Source organism: Planococcus citri, chromosome 3, assembly GCF_950023065.1.
Source record: "Planococcus citri chromosome 3, ihPlaCitr1.1, whole genome shotgun sequence".
NCBI lineage: Eukaryota > Metazoa > Arthropoda > Insecta > Hemiptera > Pseudococcidae > Planococcus > Planococcus citri.
Genome location: NC_088679.1, coordinates 77,501,088 through 77,528,812, shown reverse-complemented (window position 1 = coordinate 77,528,812; position 27,725 = coordinate 77,501,088). Strand labels below are relative to the sequence as shown.

At 33.7% G+C, this 27,725-nt stretch overlaps 1 protein-coding gene and 1 long non-coding RNA gene across 2 annotated transcripts in view; one reads left to right on the top strand and one right to left on the bottom strand.

Moving 5' to 3' along the window:
• Positions 1–83: 83 nt before the first annotated feature.
• Positions 84–27,268, top strand: LOC135839432 (neprilysin-like). The gene is made up of 4 exons (XM_065355450.1): positions 84–374; positions 26,434–26,570; positions 26,727–26,891; positions 26,985–27,268. Exons 1-4 carry the CDS (start codon positions 329–331, stop codon positions 27,159–27,161), a joined length of 525 nt encoding a protein of 174 aa, XP_065211522.1. The 5' UTR covers positions 84–328; the 3' UTR covers positions 27,162–27,268.
• The window catches only part of LOC135839437 (uncharacterized), a 72,782-nt gene continuing 60,757 nt past the window's right edge, over positions 15,701–27,725 (bottom strand). The window contains exon 4 of the long non-coding RNA XR_010557594.1: positions 15,701–16,188. This is a non-coding gene — a long non-coding RNA (uncharacterized LOC135839437). The remainder of the gene's footprint in view (positions 16,189–27,725) is intronic.

Sequence of the window (27,725 nt, the reverse complement as noted above, 5' to 3'; positions counted from 1 at the left end):
CCAACTCTGGTAGTATCAAAAAAAAAAAATTGATATACCTACCCATAGATTAGGATTGGTTAGAATCACATAGGTACGCCTATCAGATCGTATAAAATTCTCAATTGAGTGATCGCATGCGAGGCGTGTGGGACCAATCATGTATGTGCTATGTATAACCAAAACCCCTCCAAAAGTACAAGATGGCCTTAGCTAAGAATATTTTAAACTCGGCCTCCTATAAGGCACAATTTCATTCAATCAACGAGTAGTTCATTTAACTCACCTTTCAACACATGTCTAAAAAAGGAGTACCTAGCATTTTTCTTTCGAACACTACGTGAAATTGATGACATGTGTACGCAGAAGCACCGCGCTCATACTCTCACATCATGGTAAGTCATTTTTCATTATGATAACTTCTTACATATTAGTCAATTCAATCGTTTATTTCTCAAGTAGACCCTATAGCAGGGTGTCTACAGGCTGAAAAAAACTACGAAATTTGAAAATGACCTAAAAAAATACGAAAAACCGCCTAAAACGTACGAAATTTTCAAAGGATTTTTAAAATGAAAAAAAAAAAAATCAAAATCGTTATCTGGCCGACAAAATTACCAATCCATCCTAAACATTTTATTTTTTCAAAAGCTTTTGCCCGCCCTCGCTTCGCTCGGGCTAAAGTGTTGTTTTTCGTGTCTCAAACGATTCAAAATTGTGCTTAGAAAGTATTTTTATACAAAAACTTTGAAAAATTTCATTGGTGGAAAAACTGGCTTTTCGCATCAAAATTACTGTTGTTTTGCAAGTGACCTATCCACAAAAAATCTTTGGGAAAGAATTCCAACCCCCGCCCGCCAACCCACTTTGGAAACATTAAACTATTCTAAAAATAGAAATAATCTAAAAAACAATATCAAAAAAAAATAAATTGAAAAAAAATAAAAATTTCAATATAAAATTTACTGATATAAAGAGAGTGTGACCCCGCCATTTAAGGCATTACAAAATTATTCAATTATGAATATGGATTTTGATAATGTAATTCAGTAAAATAACGACTGCATAAATGATGAATTCACCGATAAAGAAAATAAAACAATTTTTATAATTTGATTGATGAAAATATATGATTCAAATTTGTTATGTTTAGAAAAATCTACATTAATATTTTCTAATAAAAAAATAAAAATTAAAAAAAAAAGGCAGACAAACGCCCTTTTTCCATTTTTTGTATCTACATATTAGATAGAATTTTATAATTTTTTTCACGAATTAAGTTATAATAAATTTTTAAGGCTTTTGTCCGCCCTACACTGCTTAGCATTTTAAAATAATTCTGATTATTGTCGGCAAAATGACATGATACACCCTCCTTCCTCAATGTATGACTTCGATATGCCTCTGTGCACTTATGTCTAAAAAGTAAGCAATTATTAAAAATATATTGTATGAAAAAAAATACGATAAAAGTACGAAAATGGTACGAAATTTTGTTTTTTGGATTCAGTAGACAGTTAAAGACACCCTGCTGTAGGTGCCTACTATTCAACATTGTTTGCGAATGTGCACGGAAAAAAATTTTAACATAAATTACCTGTTAAAAAATAATAAATGTCCGCCAAAAAATATATTTTACCCAAAATTAGGTAGAATTTACAAACCTCATAGTAAAATTTACTAATCTCATAGTAAAAATCACTCAACGTGTGGTTCAATTCGTGATGAAAGTAAAAATTACTTTTCTGTATAGTATTTTTCCCCACAAAATTCAATGTAATTTTTACTATTTACGGATGGTAAATTTTTACTATTCTGTTCTGGTAAAAAATAAAATTGTATGATTGAATAAAAAGTACTGCACCAGGTGGTATTATCTGTTGCGATTGTAACGGTAATTTTTACTGTTCACGGATAGTAAAGTTTCACTATTCTGCCCAAGTAAAAATTACTCAGTTATAAAAGTAATTTTTACTATTATTTCTAGGTAAATATCACGCATTGTGAGAGTAATTCTTACTAAGTTACATGGAAAACACGAATTACTGTGTCAATATTATAGTCCGGCATATGACAATAGGAGTAATTGCACCCCCCCCCCCCCGCCGATCCTCCGGGACAACTTTTTTCTTAAAGGGGACATCCTGAGGAACATTTTAAAGCAAACTTGCCAAAAAAAAGTTGGCCTTACTTACAAAGTGGCGGCCATTTTGATTGACAGGTCAGCCGAAATCGCAGATTTTGCGTTTTAACATAGGACTTGCACGAACTTTTTCAAACTTTACAAAGGTAGATCGAAAGATCATGCAAAAATTTATCACCTGTCAAAATTTCAAGGTCTAAAGTGCGTTTTTCGATTTTGGTGAATTTTTGAAAATCGAATTTAGGCTAAAAATGAGGGAAAAAATCAAAATTTCACCAAATTGACCAAGAAAGCTGAAATTTGGGATATACCCTATTTTCGACATGCCAAATCGATTGGAAACGGTTTCAAGCCGTTTTGAGCAGTTCTGGAGCCTCCAGCAGATTTTTGAAACTTTGAATTTTCACAAAATTTCATCAAATAATGGATATGGAAAGCTGAAATTTACTCTACACTCCAATTTTAACACCCTCTCAAGACGACTTCAGGTGGGTTCAAGTAATTTTAGGGCCTCCAGCGACTTTTTTTGAAAATTTCTGGAGCCTCCAGCAGATTTTTGAAACTTTAAATTTTCACAAAATTTCATCAAATGGAGATGTAAAGCTGAAATTTACTCTACACTCCAATTTTAACACCCTCTGAAGACGACTTCAGGTGGGTTCAAGTAATTTTAGGGCATCCAGCGACTTTTTTGAAAATTACTGGAACCTCCAGTAGATTTTTGGAACTTGAAATTTCCCCAACATTAAATTATCAAATGGAGTTGGCAAGCTGAAATTTACTTCGCAGATTACATGATGGTTTCAAATGGTTTTGAAATTTCAATTTTCCAAAAAAACGTCATACAACCTTTCAAAAAGTTGCTGGAGGCTCCAAAACGACTTGAAATTCACCAGCAGTCAACTTCGTAGCGCATTGAAATTAGTTTGCAGAATGGAATTTCGACTCTCCATCTTGGTTTGATAAAATTTTGGGGAAATTTCAATCTTCAAAAATCTACAGGAGGCTCCAGTAATTTTCAAAACAGTCGTTGGAGGCTCTAAAATGACTTGAAATTCACCAGCAGTCAACTTCGTAGCGTATTGAAATTAGTTTGCAGAATGAATTTTTCGACTCTCCATCTTGGTTTGATAAAATTTTGAGGAAATTTCAAGTTTAAAAAATCTACTGGAGGCTCCAGTAATGTTAAAAAAAGTCGTTGGAGGCTGTAAAATGACTTGAAATCCACCAGAAGTCGTTTTCAGAGGGTGTTAAAATTGGAGTGTAGAGTAAATTTCAGCTTTCCATCTCTATTTGATGAAATTTTGTGAAAATTTAAAGTTTCAAAAATTTGCTGGAGGCTTCAGGAATTTTCAAACAGTTGCTGGAGGATCCAAAACGACTTGAAATTCACCTGCAGTACTTCGTAGAGTATTGAAATTAGTTTTTAGTATAAATTTTAGCTTTACAACTCCAATTTGATGGAATTTTGTGGGAATTTCGAGTTTCAAAAACCTGCTGGAGGCTCCAGAACTTCTCAAAACGGGTTGAAACCGTCTCCAATCGATTTGGCATGTCGAAAATAGGGTATATACCAAACTTCAGCTTTCTTGGTCAATTTGGTAAAATTTTGGTTTTTTCTCTCACTTTTGGCCTAAATTCAATTTTCAAAAATTCACCAAAAATCGAAAAACGCACTTTAGACCTTGAAATTTTATACGATATCCCGGAAACACAGAAAATACACACACAAACATGTGAAAAAGCGCTATCCAATCAAACTGCACGCAATAAATAAACAGTAACGTGATAAATAGCACCACGCGTTTGCAAACAAATATATTCTTTTAACCCTCGTTTATTAATAGCGTGGTCATAGCCGCAAGTAGTTAAGTTAGGTAGTTAGGAAAACGTAAGGTACCAGGTTCGATTCCCCGTTAGGTCATTAGGTTAGGAAATTTTCGTAAGATATTAAAATTGCAAAAAATCCCCATGGAAAAATAATTCTATAAAATTCTATAAAAAACACTGAAAAATTTTCTATAGAATTTTATGTCCAGAATGTACCTATAAAATTTTATCAAATCTCATTTAATTTGATTCACTTGGATAAAATTCTATCAAATTCATATTCTTTTGTTTTAAAAAATTATGTTTAATTAGTAAAAATGGTCTAATTAATGTTAAAATGTAATTTGCGCTTAAAATGTGAAGTAGTGTAGTAAATTTCATCAAAAAAGCGAAAAAAAAATTTCAAAAAATTTCACTGCCAGTGTCTGGGTTTGAACCTTCAACCTCACACACCTCAATCAGTTTTTTTAACCACTATACCACCCTGTTCCATGAGAGATCAGGTATTAAGGAAATTTATATTCTCTTTCCCAGGGTCTGGACTTAGAAAATTTTCAGGATTGTTTGATCAAATTTTATAAAATCTGGTCGAGTTTGATTAAATTTGATCAAACTTGATCAAGATGAATATCTTTGTCATAGAGAAATTTTTTCAGTGAAACAGAAGTTCATAACTTTTATCTAGTTTTATGCAATTCTATAAAATTGGATAAAATAAAAGTATAACAAATTAACTAAGTGATGCATACTTTGATCAATTTTGATATAATTTTATAAAAGTTGATCAAATAATATCATGTTTTATATAACTTTCAAGAATACATTATATCCAATTCTATAAAACTTTATACTACTTCATCAACTTTTACAAATCTTTATAAAATCACATCAAACTTTTTGTATTGTACTACATCAAACTTCATCAAACTTTATCAACTTTCACCAATTTTTATAAAATTTAATAAAACTTTGTGTGTTTACCACATCAAACTTTATCAATTTTTACCAATTTCTATAAAATTGAATAAAACTTCATGTGTATATTTCATCAAACTTCATAAAACTTTATCAATTTTTATGAATCTCTATGAAATTATAGAAAACTTTACATTCACAGTTGAAATCCAATTGATCTAATCAGATGTAATTATATAAACTTTGATAGAATTCTACAAAACTTGATCAAATTTTTCATCTAATTTGATCAAATAAGATCAAATTTGATGCATTTTTATTGAATTTTATCAAATAATTTTCCCATGGGTCCTCCACATCGAGCACTATCCAATGGTGCAAAAAAATTTCAAATTAGCGTAACCCTTCCCCTTTATTTTAATTTTTTAAAATTTCATTTTGAAAATTGATATCATTGCTCCAAAGTAAAAATTACCTCACCACAAGTACTTTTTATTTCTCAAACAGTAAAAATTACCTCAAAACGAGCATTTTTTACTTCAACGCCTATTAATCTTTACACAATTGGTTCGAGTAATTTTTACTATTAAAATATAGTAAAAATTATTACGATAGAATAATTTTTACTTTTCAAATAGTAAAAATTACTTCAAGAGGAGTATTTTTTTCTTCACCACACATTAATTTTTACATTATTGGTTCGTGTTATTTTTACTATAATGGTACAGTAAAAGTCATTATGGAGGAATAATTTTTACCATGCTACCACATTAAAAATAATTTGTGTGACCAGTTGAAAGTACCAAGTTCTAAAATAAATTCTACTGTATTTTCGAATGGGATCCGGTTATTGTGCTAAAATAATAAAAATTACCTATACTTTTTTTTTTCCGTGTGAGATTAATAACACGCTATTATCAAGTCTTCTCAATAAAATTAACTTATGTCTTAATCGAATGGGGAAAAATATGAGTATTTTAAAATTTTTCATTTTTTTAAAAAAAAACTTTAAAAATGGAAATTTTGGTCAAAATTTTTGAAATACCTACGAGTATGCTGAATATGGCCAAAATATGTCGTTTTATGCATTTATACCAAAAATAAGCAAAATATGCACAATCAAATTGGGCTAAGGTAAAGTACCAGTCGTAGATATTGACACCAGTTATGGATAATCATTAATCATTTTGTGACGCTCCATGTAGCCCCCCCCAAAAAAAAGTGATATCTTTTGTACAACTTTACATTGTTATTCTCAATTAGGAAGTCCTAAAAAAAAATTCTGAAATAAAAGTACGTTTTTTTCAGTGATTTTTCAAGTTTTTCATGTTGTGAAATTTTGATAAAATAGAAAGAGGTTAATTAATTCGTTATTTTTTGCGGTTGATGGACTATTCTGATAGTAAAAAAAGTCAAAGAATCCATTTTTGATGGTTTCAAAGTTTTTTCGCGAATGTTTAGTCACATTGGTACATGCTTAATTGCTTATTGACGAGGTATAAAATGAGCGATAATTGAGCATGTTTTCAAATTTGGAGTACTAGTGTGGGTTAAACATTACTTATTTATGGTGTAGACTGTATTTCCGGTAAATTTTTTTCAAAATTTGAAAAAAATTTCTATCCTCAAGTGGAACCTATCCACAACCGGGCCCCAAATTTTTTAGTTCGGACCTATTCTTAACCGGGCTTTTATTTTCTCGATTAATTTAGAGAAAATAAACGCATTTGAGTGATATGACCAGTTGAAATTTGATGTTCATCATAGAGATTGCTGATTTACTCACTTATTTTAATGTTGTAAAAACAATTTTCTCTTGAATTTTTTTAAAAATTTTCACAGCCTTGATTGTTCTTAATTACATTACAACAAAATACGTTTCTCAGCAAAATAGCATCAAATTTGAACTTATTCCAGATGGGGCTCGGTTGCGGATAATGGATTTTTCTATCCTTAATTGGTAGTTTTTTTCTCGCAATACTTGGAACCAAAGAATTTTTTTCTGTTCGGACAAGTTAGTATGATAGTACAGGGTGCATTTAATGTGTGTATTTTTTTTTTTTTTTTTTGTAAGAAATGGTTGAATTATCCGTAACCGGGCCCGAAGTCCAGTTACAGATAATTTGGAGGGTTCGTAGAATAGCGCTGTAAGATAGACATTTCGATAAAAAAATTTGCTTTTAGCCAAATTTTTGTAAAAAATGATGGCCATTGCGGTAGGCCTAACTTTGGATGGTGAAAAATTTTGATTTTGATAGTTCTTGACGTTTTGAGCCCAAACTCAGGGGCGTAGCGGGCGTAAATCGCAAGCGCTAATTACCTAACAAAAAACACATCGCAAGCGCAAATGGATTTGTACATTAGTAGCGCAAATGCATAAAAATTATGCATCGCAAGCGCAACAAAGGATGCCGCGAAAGGTAAAACGTTACAGCATTTATGTAGGTGTCCCATTTTTTAAACAAATTCCAACCTAAAAATGATTTTCGAAATATATTGATTCCAATAACGAATTTGTCTCGCAACCTCATCATATGAATAGCCAATGCGGACCCGAGAAAAATATCATGATTGAGCCCCATTTCTAAAGCAGAAGCTATATTGAAGTTTTTGAGGGGGGGGGGGGGTCGTTGACTGAAAATGTGCCCACTGTTGCGAGAGAAAAATATTTATTTTTCCAATTTAGTACGGGTACCATGTAGGTCTATCGTTTCAAAATCGCAAAAGAGTGGCATCGGAAAGATATAAAATTTTTGCGATATTCCTTCGAAAGGGGACCATTTCCCGACCCCGAAACCACCATTACATTTTTGAGATCGAATTGCAAAACCGATCCAGGGGTTCCCAAAGTTGTGAAAATTGAGCACCTCCGTTGTCATCTGTTTTGGCCAATTAATCCTAACCAAAAGGGGGTAGAAGGGTGCTTGTGGTCTCAAATAACTCGTATTGGATCACTCTTGAAATATCTACCCATAACCGTTCTCATTTAGTGATACCCAACATTTCAGTGGTTCCCAAAGTTGAATTTTTGTATTCCAAGTTTTTGAAGTCACGCATTCAAACGAATATTGTCAGTAAATGAATTTTGCAATCAAAAAATGTTTCAGATAAAAAATTTGCAAAATTTAATTACGATTTCAAAAATGTGTCATTTTTTTCCTTAGCATTGATAGGGGCCGAGGTGAGGGGGTTGGAACGTCAAAAAACGTGATCTAACAAAGTTGCATCCAAACCTGAATTTGAATTTCTCACGAGGTTTTACCGTTGAACTGTTCTCTTCAGTTGCACTTAAGATTGTTCTAGATACACGCAACCACAATCCACTCCCCCACGCCTCACCCCCCTCGCTAGAGCTTCAATAACTAAGTATACTAAAAGTGCATTCCCTGAAATAGCTTCACTTATGAGGTTTATGTTGCTAAGTGTTGAATCTAATTAATGAAATTTACATATTTTCCGATGCACGTATCCACAATTAACCCCCCACACCCCCACTTAAGCCTCCATAATCACTCAAAGTCCACTTTTGACCCCAAGATTGCATTTCACGCCAGAAATTGATAGAAAACATATACCAATGGCTACTGGTGATTTAAAAGATATGACATTTTCGCGATATTTCTTCGAAAGGGGAGCACTTTCTGACCCCGAAACCACCACCACATTTTTGAGATCGAATTTCAAAACCGATCCAGGGGTTCCCAAAGTTGTGAAAATTGATGTCCAGTGTGATTGTTTTCTGTAAATGTGAATTTCAATTTTCAATTTTGGAGTTGCAGAATAAAGTTTGAAAAAAAAATTGAAATTGATTAAAAATTCTATTTTTGAAGACATCTCATCCATCTTTTATTTTTGAGGTAAATTGAGTGGAATAAATTCTCATCAGTTCTATTGGAGCTTATTTTGTGAGGGAGTGCGGTGGAGGGACGCAATGTGGCAGTTTTCCCAAAAGGAAAGTTCGAAAATATCAAAAAATTACCATACAAAACTAAAAAAATGAAAGATTAAAAAAAAAATTCTAGTAACTTTTTCAAAAAATTTTGAATTTTTTTTAGGTCAAAATTATCCAAATACAAAATCTATAAAGTTTGCCACATTGAGAATTTCGAATTATGGAATATTATTACCGGAAGAGCAAAAAAAAGGTGACCAAAATTTTTCATTTCAAAAAGCTTATATGTATGTACTTCCAAAAATATTTTTTGGGTACTTGATTTTTTTCTCAAAACAGCGCAAGCCACCAGGCGGGGTTATGAAAATTGGGGAATTGCAACTTCAATTTACGATTTACTCTCTAAATTTGAAACAGTGAAATTTCACTGCTTAGCAGTCACGACATTTTGGCTTCTTAAAAGCAGTAGTTTTTCACTGTTTTGCAGTAAAAAACTACTGCTTTTAAGAAGCCAAAATGTCGTGACTGCTAAGCAGTGAAATTTCACTGTTTCAAATTTAGAGAGTAGCGTCCCCTAAAGAAGGAAATACAAAAAATGCCTCATTGTCTTGTCACTATACAAGTATAGGTAGATGCATATTTTATTCAAGTTTTCAACCCCTAAGAATCCTATAATTATCGTTTTTCTCTTTCAATTTAATTTCATAGAATAATTTTGTTGTAAAAATATTACAACTTTCCAGTTCAAAAATGTACTTTTATTGATAATGAAGCAAAAACAGAAGGAGGGGAGGATATCATGGCCAAATGCATCGAGAGGTATCTTCAGTTCATTTGGAGTCAACACTTTAGCAGCATAAACCTCATAAGTGAAGCTATTTCAGGGAATGCACTTTTAGTATACTTAGTTATTGAAGCTCTAGCGAGGGGGGTGAGGCGTGGGGGAGTGGATTGTGGTTCCGTGTATCGAGAACAATCTTAAGTGCAACTGAAGAGAACAGTTCGACGGTAAAACCTCGTGAGAAATTCAAATTCAGGTTTGGATGCAACTTTGTTAGATCACGTTTTTTGACGTTCCAACCCCCTCACCTCGGCCCCTATCAATGCTAAGGAAAAAAATGACACATTTTTGAAATCGTAATTAAATTTTGCAAATTTTTTATCTGAAACATTTTTTGATTGCAAAATTCATTTACTGACAATATTCGTTTGAATGCGTGACTTCAAAAACTTGGAATACAAAAATTCAACTTTGGGAACCACTGAAATATTGGGTATCACTAAATGAGAACGGTTATGGGTAGATATTTCAAGAGTGATCCAATACGAGTTATTTGAGACCACAAGCACCCTTCTACCCCCTTTTGGTTAGGATTAATTGGCCAAAACAGATGACAACGGAGGTGCTCAATTTTCACAACTTTGGGAACCCCTGGATCGGTTTTGCAATTCGATCTCAAAAATGTAATGGTGGTTTCGGGGTCGGGAAATGGTCCCCTTTCGAAGGAATATCGCAAAAATTTTATATCTTTCCGATGCCACTCTTTTGATAATTTTCACTTTGGTACCCGTACTAATTGATGTAATGTTTATATGTATACTGTCTTATAAAAATTTTAATTCAATTAAATTTTTTATTTTTGGAAGTCTCAAATGTGAAATTTGTTTATTCTAAAATGAGAAACAAATTCGCCCTAGCAAAGCGAAGGCACGGCTGGGCAAGAGCTTTTAATAATTTTTGTTTCGAGTAGACTAAAAAGTATGTTTTTTGGCCTTTAAAACTGTAGAATTTAAATTATTTTTTTTGAAGGAAATTGATTTTGAAAAAGAAGAGAGAACAGCCCAAGCGAGGACAAAAGCTCTAAAAAATTTATATTTCGAGGGGCATAAAAACTATTTTTTTATGCGGATTTCATTTTTTGGCTTTAAAACATGTTTTTTTTTTAGAAATTTCCACCTTGATCTTAGAAAAAGAAAAGAAAACAAGCCCCAACGAAGCGAGGGCAAAAGCTTTTGAAAGTTTGTGTTTCGAGAAGTAAGAAATACTGTTTTTCTTTCGTCATAGGCCCTTATTTTGCCGGACACTTAAAAAAGCGAGAGGCCGGAGCAAACGGGGTAGTTTGCCTTCCCTCTCGACAGCTCTGTACCTTGGATTATTTTTGAAACCCCTCATGTAAAGTGGAACGAGAAAGTACATCTACATACCTATTCATAGCGGCGTTCTTTGTGGCGCTAGCGATGCATAATTTTTATGCATTTGCGCTAATGATGTACAGACCCATTTGCGCTTGCGATGTGTTTTTTTCCATTCAATGTGCGCTTGCGATGTATGCCCGAAAAGGTTCAGGTTTCGAGTAATTTGTATGCCTTTAGAGTAGGCAACTTTTCTGACATATTCATTATGCAATATGCTTAATAGCGGTTTTCTCATATTTATAAAGCCGTCTACAAACATGATAGAGAAGTTTACAGGGTAATGAGGTCACCGAGTTCAAATTCACAATTTTTATCAGTCAGGGATGCCAACTTACGAGATTGAATAACTTTAAATCCAAACTGAATTTCTGAATTTAATTTCTTAAAAATCACGATCATTGAAAAAGTCCACGTTTCGAATAATTTTTGTTTCGCATTATTTTTTGCTTGCTATGTCTTAAATAGAATGTTAAAAAATATCATATTGAACAAGAGAGGGAGTGGATATAATTCGTCACAAAATTGCCCAAAAATTACCCCGATCTAAGCGCATATTAATAAACAATAATCGTTTTTTAAAAACTGGTCAAAAACTCCCACCCCCAGATTTTCTCAATTTCTTACTCCAGAGCAAAAATGTTGAATAATTTACCGATTTTTTGTGGTTTTTCTTAGGCTTTTGGTCTGTGAAAATAAAATTTAAAAAAAGGACGGGAAATAATTATTATTGGAAAATTTTTAATCATGCCCGAGCGAAGCGAGGGTGAAAAATTTACGTAGGAAAACTCCCAATTTGTGAAGTTGATATGAGGGAATATGCCCTGATCGCCTTAGCGATGATTAAATTAATCCCTTCGTACATTTAGTCGTAATATTCTTCGTTAGCGTAGGCGTATAAGATTTACTTATACCAGAGGTATGGCAACATGGGAACTACGCATATAGGGGAAATTATTTATATATCCTAGGGGAAATGATTTATTGTGTCCGGTGGCTCGTAGATCGAGGGAAAACTCGAGGGTACGAGCATCGGACTTCCAGCCACGAACCTCACTTGGAATAAGCTACTCGCGATGGCTGGTTCTTGGTCACAAATAGACGTATAGGCAATGATGGTCTAAAAACCATCATCCCTCTTAACTGTTTTCGCCCACTACCACTGTGGATAATTTGTTCAAAAATGTGAATTAATTAAATACGTTCATTTAAATAATTTAAATAACCCATTTTACGGATATTTCTCCGATCTGGTACCAATCGGTAAATATGAAATAACATAACCCAATTCTGTCGCCGATCTTAGTATGAGTGGATCACAGGAGAGGCAGAAAATAAGCACAGTGTCGTAAGTTGTGAAATAGACTTATTAGTTAAATAATAATATTATGAGGGACGTAACACACCTAGTCTAATTAAATAATACATAGTTGCATCGCCAGGTAGTATCAATTAAGCTTAAACTTAATTATATTACGAGGTTCTATTTTATGCGAGATGTCAAGTAGATGTTGAGTCCACTATTAAACATAAAATAATGCTGATTATGTTATATCCTCTATGAATCCTAATGTGTATTTTGTCGTACTTTAACATTAATAAATTGCTTTTAAGAATATTTCTGCGATCTAGAGTACTTTATTGGTAGTTTAGTATGATTTTTGTGTATATGGTAGAATGGTTTTACATAAGGTCTTTTCTCTACGAGCTATCCTGGTACGAGTAATTATTCACTCTCTAGGGAATAATTCTTGACTTCACCCCTTAACCAATTCTAATGATTCTAAATCCCTAAGTCAGTAATTCCTATTCTCACTATATCAAAGTATCAAATAATAATTTTCATTTTCAATTGGACAGGTCTCAACGGTGGACAAAGCGGTAAATTTTATCGAGGTTGATTCAGTGGTCTTGAACACCGCACAGAAGACTTCATGTGCTCAGTCTGCGTCGTCATTAATGAGCAGTGCCGCATGGATCGTGGCTCTGACTGAATCCCCAAAAGAAGCCCCTTAGGCACTCTATTTAAAAGCCAGATCGTTTAGCAGTCTTCGTTGAGTTCTTGTGTATCACTCCGCGGAGCATCAGACAGGCCTAACGCGTCCACCTTCAATTTAATTCTACAAAGCCAGGGTTGAAGTTGACTCCTTCAAAAATGGACGTTCGACATACAGGTGGGAACACTACATTCCCAGTCATAACGAATTTGATGTGATCAGCTGTGAGACGTTTTACCTCACATTTGCACCTATTATGCTCAAGCCTAGACGCGGGGTTTCCTTTGATTTCGTCAGGAGAATCGGAGCCCAATGTTGCTTGTGAGCTGGAAACAAGAAGTGATTGCGGCGCGTTTTGTCAACAGGTCAAAGAGTTTTTTTAGCGCCTCAGTTAGCTTAGCATCTCATACGCACCTAAAGGGTTCTTATGTTTTACATCAGTATTGGAATGATTTATTTACATACATTTATTTCATCATGCTATGTGTAATTAGCTAGCATTCTAATGTGTAGCTCTAAATATAACAGTATAAGGAGCGTAATCAGGGTGTTTCGTAAGTGACCTACCTCCTTCCACCAGGTAAGTAGGCAACATATGCTGAGCACAACTACGTATGTTTTCCGACCTTTTGAATTGAAGGGGCAAACTGATGCTCGATTGAAAAAATTTTTTTTTCAATGTTGGTTGGAAACTTTAACCTTTTGTGAGTCGAGAACCATGATATGTAGAGACTTGCACTTTGCGCCATTAAATAGCAAATTTTATCTAGAATTTTTCTATGTGGATGACCATCATCGTAGTTGATCAGGGAGGGTCATGCAAAACAAAATATCCGAAAAAACGTTTTCAAAAATTGATGATTTTTACCATTTTTCTAGAATTTCTCATAAACTTTTCGTTCTTATACCTCATTATTATTATTTATTCTCCGAGAGAAAAACCCAATCTTTTCAATGCCATTTGTCTGACAATAAAATACGCATCTGTACCTGCGTCAGCCATTTGACATCAGACAGGTAGAGGTACCAGCAATAGGAAACAACATGTTTGTGGATGTGAACGATCCCAACAATATTTGTATTGAACCTACGCAAACGTAAAACGGTCGAGCAATTTTAGATTAGTTAATTAGTACAAGTGGTACAAAATCAGACGTATATCGTTTAGGTAAAACAATCAAGAGCACGAAATCGCGATGCATCGCGAATGGAACACGTATTAACAAATTATTTGTGGAAAAAAATGCAAAATTTTTGATACTTTGAGACGGAGTTTCACACTTTTGTTAAATTTGAAGATCTATAGACACCATTGTACATATATATAATGCAGTCATTTTGAAGGTTAATTTAATGTCATCAGAGGTAACTAAATTTCAATGGCGGAAGTCGTAAGCGAATTATTTATTTGAAAGGTGTTATGGTTTTAGAAAAATTCGCTATACAAATTCGTTTTTGTACAAATTTATACACGATGAAAAGTTGATCCAGTAAGAGGGTGATGATCTCGTCTCAACCTCTACAGCAGGTGTGAATTTGGCCCTGGTTCAAAACTTTAATATACATGAATATAGAGAGATTGAGAGAAGATGAGAATAGTATAAGCTGATCTAATTGTGTGTGGTGGGAGAGAGGGGGGATATTGAATGAAGTCTGAAGGAGAAACTTTTCATAATTCATGATTTAGTGAGATAAGTGTTGATTTTTTTATTTCATTTAAAATTATTTCAACTATTCGTGATATGTATTTGCGACATTCCCGACAAAAAGACTAACATTCAAGCTTTCATACAATTCGAGGGGATACAACTTTTTTATGGGTCTAGTAGCCTAAGTAGTAATGATACCTTGCCAGTTTTAAAATTCTGATGAACAAAACATATCTTTTTTTTTTTTTTAATATAAATTAGATAGGTAGAAATTTTTTGCGCCACATGGTCCAAAACGACTGTATGTATACCTTTTCTTGCAAGAATTTTAAATGTTGGATAATTCGGATTTGGTGTTAACAACACCCAATTCATTGTCGACTGAAATGTTACTAACTCGATAAAGCTCTATTTTTTTAAATGAGGCTGACAGTGAGCTCTAACTCATTTCAAAAATGTTTTAAAAAAGAAAAGAGGTATTTTTAGGGAATTTAAATTACTCGAATTTAATCTTCGAATACTTGCCTAAACACAATAGAAGTGCTTGAAAATTCCTCGATTTTCATTTTTCAACGTGAGTAGGTTTTTTGATTTTTGTTTGGTGAGGGGAGGGGGAGAAAGGGGAAGTTCACAAGAAGTGAATTCGAAAACGACATGAAAAAAATGCGTTTTATTCGAGTCAATTTCCCCATCTCCTCTTCCTCTCCCTCCCTATAAAAAGTTGAGTTTTCGAAATTTTGAATTTTATGTGTTTGGTTTACTTGACTGTACAAAGCTCTGTCTGAAATTAAGATTTATCAATAATCCAAATTTTTGAAAATCTTTTGCATAAAAATCAGAAATTTTCAAAATCCGTTTTCATTTTTGTTCACTTTTAGGGGTGCTTGAAAAATGCAATTTTAAGTACCTAATGTTTTCATTAACATTTCGTCAACCCGACCCCCCTCACTTACCGTTTCGAGGGTATTACGTGTTAGAGTTTCGGGAAGGAATATTTGCCTCCTCCCAGACTAGCTCAAATAGGGAGAGGCAAATTAATTATCATTCCATCTACGCATATACATATTGCCATAAATTAGTCAACAAAAACACATTATAATGATTAATTTATATAGGTAATTTATTTCAAACAAATTATATTATTGAAGTACCATACTGTACCTACATTTACATAGGATACAAATAATACCTTACGAGTTTAAAATACCTAGCTATAAATATACCTTGATAGTATATTCCACTGATTGCCTGCAAATCGGGCAATTATTTGGATTATCCAAAAAAAAAACTCTGTACACACTCTAGACACATCACTATATGCCCACAAGGCACGCATACCTGTGTGGGCTCAACATCCTGGCAAATGATGCACATCCGTTCGGCGTTCTCCATCTGGCGATTAGCTTCTGCTAGTCGCCGTTCTGCATTTTCCATCAGGCGGTCTGCTTCTGCCATTTTCCTTTCTGCCTTCTCCATCAGGCGATCTGCTTCCTGCCATTCGCCTTTCTGCCTTCAGCTCCATCTTGCGATTGGCGTCTAACAGTAGCCATTCAGTGTCTTCTCGTGTTGAATGTGGAGGATGTTCCTGATCTGGTATAAACAAAATGAGAAATTAAAAAAAAAAAAAAAAAATAGAAAAAATCATATATTTTCCCCTTATTGGGTGATATAAGTAGATTCAATTAGGTACTGTAGTATAGATGGCTATAATCTTGGAAGTCTTCGTCTATTTGAACAAAATTGAAACTAGATCGCGTTACTTGAATTCAGATTCGGTGTGTTGTTGGAACTTTTGAATCTGGTTTCAAGTAACTTATGATTTTTCCGTGTATGAATTAGACGTACGTTTTCGCGTTCTTTTTCCTATTTTTTGATTTATGTTATTATGAAATTTTTTTTTTTTTGATGTGATATTCAGACATTACAATGATTTGAACTTGATTTATCTATCGAGATTTATTTCGCGAGTTACTTGATTTATTCACCTGACCAGAGCTCATCGAGATGGCTGAGTAGAAGCCTAGCAACGGAGTTGCCGGTAATGGCAATTCTGCCATGATGTGGTGAGTGAGTGTTAGGTAAAATGTCCCTTTACGATATGCCTTGATTATAAGGCTTTTAGACTTAGTGATGTATAATTGAGATAGCCGAATTTGGCTTAAATTTTATTTATTTATTGATATGGTTTGATTATGAATCTCGATATAGGACTTCGGTCCTCTATGTAATTTTTCTAAATTGAAATATCTCGATTCATGAGATTAACTTTCTGACCTACATTCACAATGGTGAAGTAATCGAATCAATGTGTTTTATTTGATCTATCTTTGATTTCTAAAATCATATCGAGATGTCTTCTCGATACCTTCTTGGCCTTTTCTAAATTTATTATCGTGTAGAAGATTCTTTTGTTTGATTATGGTAATGGAAACTGATTTAATGAAGGTTATGTGGTATAACTAGGTTTTTATTTTCCATCCTATTTCCTTCCTACTTCCCTGTGCTCGTATTATTCCATTTCCTATTTCTCTTCTTCCGATACCATTGGTTGCCCTATAATAATAGCCTACTATCTTACGTACCTATTGGTGTTTTTAGAATTTTCCTATGTGCTATACTCATGTCAGATTTTCCACTTTTATGAACCATATACTCCTTGATTAAAAATCCTTACAAATAATTTTCTAATTCTATACCACAGTACTTTAAATTAACTCACTTTCGTTACTCTCTATGTCTGCCATTATTTTTCAACTGTTCCACGGTTAAGCAATAGTTTTCAACGTATTAAACTGTTGATGAGTTGACTGCATAATTTGAGGACATAACAGTGGTTTTTATATTGAATGAATCGATTTCATTAAAATTTTCCTACTAAATTAAACCTGACTGGTATGCTTGCTGTCAGGTTTGGGTGGGATTGATTATGTACTCAGGTACATATTAAATTTGTCAATTTCATAGGTACCTAAATTCTTTATAATTACAGACAGTTTATTTTGTAAATTTTAAACGATTACAATGTGAGTACAGTTCATAGATATGAACCCTAAACTGGATCGGAAGCTCGTGAAGCAAAAATTCTATTCACCTCCGGAGATAAGCCACGCCCTCCGTAGATATATTTGCATTCACCTCCGGAGAAATACACGATTTGCGATTGGCTGATTTTTTTGCTTCACTTTTTCCTGTACATTTTAAATGTAAGCAGCCGATCCAGTTTAGGGTTCATATCTATGGTACAGTTGTTCAAATTTCCATTCCATCACTTTAGATATTCTGTGCAAGGATAACCTACATCATGGCAGTAGTACTTAGCTAGATACCTTGGAAAAGTAAACACGGTGTCTATTCGGATAGAGCGTTCGTGGCAACGCTAAACGCCATGTACATTGCTTTGCCTCTGTTAATCACGATGGTGTTTTGTTTCGGATAGTGATAGTATGAAAAATTCAAACAATGTCATGTATTGTAAATAAACCATGCATGATGTGTTTTTCGATTAAATTGTCATGTTACTGGGGCTTGTACACACATACGTATGATGTGTTGTTGATTGGGCACGGACACTACGGACAGGGTCGGTTGTATGTCTGAGCGAATGCACCGAATGCGGCCCTCAAAATTTTATCCCATCCTCCCCGGAATGTTTCTTTGGCTGTTTTTATTTCAGGTTCGTATACTTGAATGCGAGTTTTTTGTACAATAATTATAGTCCGGCATATGACAATAGGAGTAATTGCACCCCTCCGCCGATCCTCCGGGACAACTTTTTTCTTAAAGGGGACATCCTAAGGAACATTTTAAAGCAAAGTTGCCAAAAAAAAAGTTGGCCTTACTTACAAAATGGCGGCCATTTTGATCGACAGGTCGGCCGAAATCGCAGGATTTGCGTTTTAACATAGGACTTGCACGAACTTTTTCAAACTTTACAAAGGTAGATCGAAAGATCATGCAAAAATTTATCACCTGTCAAAATTTCAAGTGCTAAAGTGCGTTTTTCGATTTTTGGTGAATTTTTGAAAATCGAATTTAGGCCAAAAATGAGGGAAAAAATCAAAATCTTACCAAATTGACCAAGAAAGCTGAAATTTGGGATATACCCTATTTTCGACATGCCAAATCGATTGGTAACGGTTTCAACCCGTTTTGAGCAGTTCTGGAGCCTCCAGCAGATTTTTGAAACTCGAAATTCCCACAAAATTCCATCAAATTGGAGTTGTAAAGCTAAAATTTATTCTAAAAGCTAATTTCAATACGCTACGAAGTACTGCAGGTGAATTTCAAGTCGTTTTGGAGCCTCCAGCAACTTTTTGAAAATTCCTAAAGCCTCCAGCAGATTTTTGAAACATTGAATTTTTACAAAATTTCATCAAATGGAGATGGAAAGCTGAAATTTACTCTACACTCCTATTTTAACACCCTCTGAAGACAACTTCAGGTGGATTCAAGTCATTTTAGAGCCTCCAGCGACTTTTTTGAAAATTACTGGAGCCTCCAGTAGATTTTTATTAATTTATCAAAATGGAGTTGGCAAGCTGAAATTTACTTCGCAGACTACATGGTGGTTTCAAATGGTTTTGAAGCTTCCAGCTACTTTTAGGAAATTTTAATTTTCCAAAAAAACGTCATACAACCTTTCAAAAAGTTGCTGGAGGCTCCAAAACGACTTGAAATTCACCAGCAGTCAACTTCGTAGCGTATTGAAATTAGTTTGCAGAATGAATTTCGACTCTCCATCTTGGTTTGATAAAATTTTTGGGAAATTTAAAGTTTCAAAAATCTACTGGAGGCTCCAGTAATTTTCAAAAAAGTCGCTGGAGGCTCTAAAATGACTTGAATCCACCTGAAGTTGTCTTCAGAGGGTGTTAAAATAGGAGTGTAGAGTAAATTTCAGCTTTCCATCTCCATTTGATGAAATTTTGTAAAAATTCAAAGTTTCAAAAATCTGCTGGAGGCTTTAGGAATTTTCAAAAAGTTGCTGGAGGCTCCAAAACGACTTGAAATTCACCTGCAGTACTTCGTAGCGTATTGAAATTAGCTTTTAGAATAAATTTTAGCTTTACAACTCCAATTTGATGGAATTTTGTGGGAATTTCGAGTTTCAAAAATCTGCTGGAGGCTCCAGAACTGCTCAAAACGGGTTGAAACCGTTACCAATCGATTTGGCATGTCGAAAATAGGGTATATCCCAAATTTCAGCTTTCTTGGCCAATTTGGTAAGATTTTGATTTTTTCCCTCATTTTTGGCCTAAATTCGATTTTCAAAAATTCACCAAAAATCGAAAAACGCACTTTAGCACTTGAAATTTTGACAGGTGATAAATTTTTGCATGATCTTTCGATCTACCTTTGTAAAGTTTGAAAAAGTTCGTGCAAGTCCTATGTTAAAACGCAAAATCTGCGATTTCGGCTGACCTGTCAATCAAAATGGCCGCCATTTTGTAAGTAAGGCCAACTTTTTTTTTGGCAACTTTGCTTTAAAATGTTCCTTAGGATGTCCCCTTTAAGAAAAAAGTTGTCCCGGAGGATCGGCGGGGGGGGTGCAATTACTCCTATTGTCATATGCCGGACTATTATTGTTGTTATTTTTTTTCAATTTTATATTAGCTTTTGCGAAAATAAGTTGATCTATTAAGAGAAAAACTGGCCGGGGGCGTGGAGTGGAGTAGTGAAGGAGGTGGACTGGAAATTTACCGACTGACACTAAAAAAAAATACTATTTTTTTTAATTTGGCGATTTTTTTAAAATTTTTTATTTAACAAAGTTTATTACAATCTTAAGGAGACCTTAAATAAGTAATATTTCTGACTTTAAACAAGTTAGTTACATGACATGTGCCGGCTTCTCTCCAGTGAGAGTATACTCTGCTATTTTATAAAGTATCTCTCCAGTGAGAGTACTCTATTTATTTTTTATAACATCTAATCTATGACTTAAGTCGTGAGGTTTTAACTGATGGATGTTTCTTTGCTTTGATCTTGTTTTGTGAGTTTTTAACTTCAGAAATCCTTTTATCCATTTTTTAAAAGCAGTTCCCAAATGTCTTTTAAGCTCGCCTGCTCTTCTAGTTCCACTGGTTCATCCGATTCATCCGTGTTATTCTTTGGAAGGTTTCTTTTGACAATTTTGGCTTGTTCAGGTTTCTGAGTTGTTATCTGCTCCTGGCTTTGAGTGGTCCTTTGCTTGACAGGATCAATTACTGCCATCTTTGGTTTAGATACAGCAGCAATTTTTGCTTGATATACTGGACACCCTCTCCAGTTGGCTGTATGATCACCATCGCAATTGGCACACTTGGCTGGGCCTTCTTTCTTCTTCCTACATTGCTTTGTTTCACGATGTAATCCACACTTAACGCATTTGGGTTTCCTTTATAGACACTTGACCTGCGTATAAGACAACCAACTGCAGGCCGAGGGGAACTGAAACGGTAAGGAAAATTTGAGTAACGCCAATTTATCCCGCTGGGTGCTCTTGGCTGCGCTGTACTTCAAGTTTGCAGGCAACAGGGAAAAGGGAGGGTTGTGTAGTCTGCGAGGTACTCCTGACAGCGCGCGCAGCCAGGAGTTCCTCGAGGACTACACAACCCTCCCTTTTCCCTGCTGCCTGCAAAATCGACTACAACGCTGCAAAGAGCACCCAGCGGGATAAATTGGCGTTACTCAGGATATTTTGCCAAGATGGCTGCCAGTTGGTTGTCTTATACGCAGGTCCAGTGTCTATAGTTTCCTTGCACAGTATGTTTTGGTATGACCAACCTGCTGGCAGTTTTTACATTGAGGTAGCTCCCTCTTTTTTGCTGGAGGTTCTACCTTCACTTTAGTGTGCAACGAGAACCCTGTTTCATAAATGGTCTTGTTGTTTTCTTTTGGGCTAAGATATGTATACATAAAAGAGTGGTAATGCTACCTTATATGATTTCTTACTCGCAATTTCTCCAGATACATCTTTTTTCACCACTGTTTTTTAATAATTACATTGGTGACATTAATGGCATCATGTCCAATTTTAATCAATTCTAATTTGATATCCTCCGGTGAAGTGGAGGGGTGTAGCCCTCTTATAACTACTTGATAGGGTTTATCTTGTTTCAACTGATATGTATGGTGCCCAATTCCATACATTTTGTGACTAGGATTCTTCCTTATAACCTCCAGTGCCCTATACACTGCTCTAAAGCGTTGCTCATTTGAGCATGCTATTGTAACATCTCCATTAGAGAGGGTTTGCATTATAGGGGTTTCACACTCTTCCATGCTTTCCAACATTGCAGTAAAAATTCAGTAATATTTTTAATTCCACTCACATAAATAGGTGGAATATGTTTATTTTTGAGTTTTTCACTGTAAGTTTCTTTTGACTGGATAGATTTAATGCTGTCTATTGTCATATTGCTATGATTTTCCTCTGACTCATCTGTTGATGATGCTTGTTCGCTGAGATGGTTTTCATCCTCTTTTGACTTGGCTTGATGGTGAGCTACTACTTCCCGTAAGTGGTTGATTTGCCTCTGCTGTTCTTCTAACTGTTTTTGTTGAAGTTTATTCTGTTTCACAATGTTACTGTACATATAGCTGTTAGCTGGTTGTACATGGGATCGCCATCGTTCATACCCATCATAGTTCACATTCACTATTTACATTCCCGACGCGCAGTATTTTAATTGTTTACAAATAAAAACACTCGAATAGGTATTAAGTAATTACTTATTACTTTTAAAAGGTCGCTAAATAAAAACAAATTGAACTACGAGTGCATAATTATTTCAAAATTAACTGATTTGGATGATGTAGTTTGAATTGGATATTAAATCAAATTAAATTAAGTAAATTAAAGTAGGTACCTAAATAAAAATGGTTTAGGTAAGTTGGTAAATCAACTAAATAAATATTGATTAAAAATTTATTAATAAATGAAATTAATCCGATTCAATTTGAATAAAATTTAAATTATCTATTGAAATGTGATAAATTTAAAGTTAGTTATATGTATTTGATTAAAAGAAATATACATAGATTTAAGTTATATTGATTTAATATTTGCTTAGGTATTTTGATTTAATTTACCTAACTCCAAAAAATTCAATTTGATATGTCCTAAATCAGTGTAAGTAGGTAATTCTAATTTTATTTCATTTTATTATAGATAGTTGAATTAATAATATGCTTATCTAATAAGAAAATGTTGCAGAAAAAAAATGTTTTTTTAATTATTTTTTTTGGGGGTGGGGGTGGGGGAGTTACTTGATCAGCCTTTGCATCCAATGGAGGCAGTTGAACCTCTAATCAAACACATGATGCCGAAGTATCAATTATTTTCTAGTTTACTTTGAAAAAAACATCGCTAAAACACTAAGTGAAGAAAATAGAGAAATAACGTTGTAATGTGGAGGAGCGTACTTCACGTTTGGGGAGGGGGGTCGTACAGAAAATTTCATATAATCAATTTTATGCAAAATTTTACGCTCTTTAAAATTGAATGGAGCTAATTTTTCGAAATAAGAGATAGGAAATTGGAATGAAAATCATTCCAATTTTTTCATTAAGGTATTTGTGCCATTTTTGTTTCATAGAGATTCGTTTAATTGACTACCTAGATACGACACCATATAAGTAGAACATTTTTCAATTGATTCTTTAATTTTTTGAGAATTTTCGAAAAATCTGAAAATGATTACGCTGGATTATTATTAATTTTTTTTAAAAATCTGTTTTTCCTACTTTGGAATTATTGAATACAAAAAATTAGTACATCTTACTTATAGTTTCGAACTCCTCATCTTCCAAAATAGGTTTTTTTTTCAAAACATTCTCAAGTACGCATGAGGCACGTTCCAAAAATATAAAAATTACCTAATGCACGTATAGATAGATAAGATTTCATTCATCAGGTTTTTCCAACTTCGAGAAATTCATAAGGCAGGGACGCAGGATCAATTTTCTGCAAGAATTGAATGATTTTTAAAAGAAGAAATGAAAACTGAAACTCGGAATTTTACGTTAATCTTGGTCATTGCCATCAAATTTTAAATCCACCAAAATTGTGTACAAATCGCAGATTTTTAAGTCAATTCGTGTTTTGAAAATATTTTATTCTCGAATATTCCTCACGTCAGATTTTTGGTATTAAGTAAGTACTTGATACTTATGTCAAAACATTGAGTTGAGATTGGGACACTATTTTCAAATACAGTGATATCTAGTGTCAATAAAAATGTGAAAAGTTTAGTCTATTTTTGTTTTGTTTGTTTTTTTTTTAAATGGCGATAATGACCCAAAAATTGGAACCATTGTGTTTTAAAACATTTCTCCATGTTTCAGAAATTAGAACGCCCATCTCCTCCTTCACAAAGGCTAAAAACATTTCCTGACTGACTTAAACTTGGACTTGAAACTGATAAAAATGTATCAAAAGACGCGTAGAGTTGCAGTACACTTATTTTTAGTGTGAGTAGCACACTAGGTATTGGTTTCGCTTTGAGAAATTCAAATTTCAATTGCAATGAATGTTCTCTTAAGCTATCCAACCGTTTTTCGTACCTATTGGACACCATTTGAGAATCATTAAGGCGGAGGGTATAGATTTATTTTCATTCAATTCGGATGGGTAATTGCTGAGTAATTGCAATTTTAGTTCATTATTTTAATGCATTAAATCCTAAAAAAGGGAAAAGGGGACTTGTAGAACACCTGCTGCTCATTGTACCCTGCTATACCCCCAGTCTATTCCATCACCAGCTGTGTTTCATTGTACCCTGTTACACCCCCGGTCTGTTAGCTGTAAATTCCAAGTGGGAGTGGTTTGGTGGGGCGTTTACCAAACAAATTTTAATGCCCTAACCCTCGTAGTGAATGCCTGGCTGAGTGGTTAGAGCATGTAGGTAGGAATAGGAAATTTAGGGACCCAGGTTCGAATCCCCGTGAGGTAAGTAGGTAGGTGACAGATTTTTCGTAGGAAAATTGGATAGGTAAATGCTTTGGAGTTACCTATGTGTATGTAGTACATGATAATGGGGCAAAAATAATACTGAAATTGAGTTATGAATTAAGATATCATTTGCTAACTAAAAATTCATTTCATTAATTTTTTGTCTACCTATAGGCATTACCTTGACATGAATAATTTTCAACTTTTTACTTATAATTTAAAAATTACTTCAAAATGAGTAATTAAACTAATTTTTGTACAATTGAAACATGTAATTTTTATTATCATGATTTAGTAAAAATTATTAAAACAAAATGATTTTTACTATTGGTACCTATAGCAAAATTTATTAAAATGATAATTTTTACTGTACGATTACAGTAAAAATTATTGAATGGGATCTGGTACTTAATTGTGCTAAATACCAGTATTTAGTTAAATTTTTTTGTAAAAATTACCCATATTTTTTTCGTATAATTTAGAGGCAATTCAAATTCTTAACATATTTTATAAGATTTAATTCTTAATTTAGAATAAAAAGCAAGTTCTGAAAATTGGTTTGAAAATTTATAAATTTGAAGACAATAGAAATTCTAAAAAAAATAATATGAAAATTTGTATTTAGAGACGCTGAGAATTCCAAAAATTGATTAAAAGTTCTGTAAGTTGCAGATAATGTGAACTTGAAAATTATATGAAATAAGTATTGTAATATTTATGAAGAAGATGAGAATTCTGAAAAATTGGAGGCAATGTGAATTCCAAAAATTGAGTAAACGTTTTACATTTACAATTTGTGGACAATATGAACTTGAAAATTGAATTTGAAATTTTTTAATTTAAAGACAATAAGAATTCTGAAAAATTATTCAAAATTTGACTATTTAGAGGAAATGTGAATTCTAAAAATTGATTGCAAATTTCCTAACTCAGCAGCAATGCAAAATTCTGAAAATTTATTGAAAACTTTATGAAATTGTAGCGATGGGGAATTCGGGAAATTGATTTGGAATTTTGTAAATTTTAAAACAATGCAAACTATGAAAAACAACTAGAAATTTCTTAATTTAGAAGCAATACAAGCTTATAAATTATTCTGAAATACCTATTGTAATTTGGAAAATATGAAAACAATGAAAAACAATTATTATTTTGAAGCAGTGAGAGTTTCAAAAATTCTCATTACTGTGACATGGTTGATTCACTTATGCACTACCTAGATGTAATAACGGTTATAGCTGTAGAAAAGGCAGCTAGCTACGCACACTTTGCAGTGTCTAGTTTTTTTTTTTTTTGAAATTTATGCGAGACAAATAAACAAAGGTATATACTCACAAAACCAACATCAACTCGTCACTCTCACAAGAGCTTCTTAATTGCTCGATGTGAAAATGAAAAATTAGGTATTAAAGGGGAAAAATTCAGATTGCACAGGACTACATATAATTTCAGATCGTTTAGAACATTTTAAAAAATTGTCAAGACAGCGATTTTTCATTCCGCCCCTATTATAGCTAGAAATCTGATTTTTTTTAAAATAGAAAGCTCTTGACGAGTAGATGATGCCAAAAATATAGAGAAGGGTCAATTTTGATTTTAGGACCCCCAATTTTGGGGGGGAGGTGCTAAATTTGAGATATCAAAATTTCGAGAAAATTGTTTCTTTTAAATCTTATTTGAACCTCAAATCCAAAATTTGAACTTTTTTGGACCCATAGAAGGAAAGTTATGCCCCAAAAAGTGGATTTTGAAAATTTTTGGACCCCTCAATCATAGGTCATGAAATAACTCATGGATTTGACAACTCAGGTTAGATCCAGACAAAATATCCTCAACAAAATCACGAATAACAAATATTTATACACTACATGATTCTACATCTAATAAGGTTTTGATAATTTCAGGGCGACATTACAACGAGATAGGAGATGTAGAAGATTGGTGGCAAAGTGACACTTTGAGTTCATACGAGGAGAAAGCCCAATGTTTCGTCGATGCTTATGGCAATCACAGTTCAAACTTTGGTAATATTACTCAAACGGTAGGTCTAGGTACTAAAAGAAAATTCGTCTAATGTGTTGGTACTGCTCTACTTCATAAAAGTATTCTAGTAAAACATTTCCACGAGAACAAAAATAATAAAAAATTATGAACCAATAATAATGTACCTAATTCTTTCTCCATTAATTTTTACCAGACCGACAGCGTACATTCGTTAGGAGAGAATATCGCGGATAACGGAGGATTCAGGGAATCACTTTTGGCTTACAGAAGATGTGTGGCTAAATATGGAGAGGAACCGATTCTTCCTCACTTTGAAAACTTTACTCATGAACAGCTCCTGACACTAGCATTTGCCAACGTAAGTATTTCTCGGCATAAAACCTTACAGTAATATGGTACCTTACCTACCTAGTAGACACCTAATCATGTTACGTCAACATGTTTTCAACAGGTGTGGTGTGAAAATCCAACGAAACTTTCTGCGGAGAAGATCCGAAAAGACGAGCACAGCCCAAGGCCTTTTCGTGTGAATGTAGTATTCCAAAACTCCGAAGAGTTCGCTGATATTTGGAAATGTCCGAAAGGCAGCAAAATGAACCCGAACAAAGAGAAATGTTCTATTTGGTGATTTCCCAACAGGATTTCCGTCCAAGTGGATGCAATACAACGCAATTTTAAAATCATTCAGCACTTTACTGTTCATTTACGAGTAACTTGAAAATAAAACGTAACTTGCGCTCTATACGTTGTTGTTTTTATGAATTTTTTCAGTTTCAAGTCCAAGCTGAAAGTCGACCAGAAAACATTTTAGCCCGGGAAGTGTTCCTGGACAGCTAATATAGGTCTTAATTTCTGGAACTGGGAATATATTTTCTTATTTTGAAACACAGTAGTACCAATTTTTTCGGTCATTATTGCCTATTTCAAAAAAATTGATGAAAATAAACAAAAACTTATCAAGAGATAAAACCATATCAATCGAAAGTAGAGAGAATTTTGCATCTATTGAACATCTCATTTTCGAAAAATGAATCTTCGCGGACAAAATTACTTTTTAAAATTGCGAACTGAATTTTCCTCCAAGTTTTCAAAATCAGCATCACGCAAATTTTGGAAAAACTCCCGTTCAGAAAAAATAATCCATGTAAAAAAAATAAAATCGCCAAAAATAACCAATTTTAAATTTGGACTC

Excerpts from the sequence above, each read along its gene's own strand:
- LOC135839432 (XM_065355450.1), top strand. The coding sequence starts at position 329 with ATGACATGTGTACGCAGAAGCACCGCGCTCATACTCTCACATCATG. Across the intron at positions 375-26,433 it reads GCTCATACTCTCACATCATG|GGCGACATTACAACGAGATA; the intron begins GTAAGTCATTTT and ends TGATAATTTCAG. Across the intron at positions 26,571-26,726 it reads TTGGTAATATTACTCAAACG|ACCGACAGCGTACATTCGTT; the intron begins GTAGGTCTAGGT and ends AATTTTTACCAG.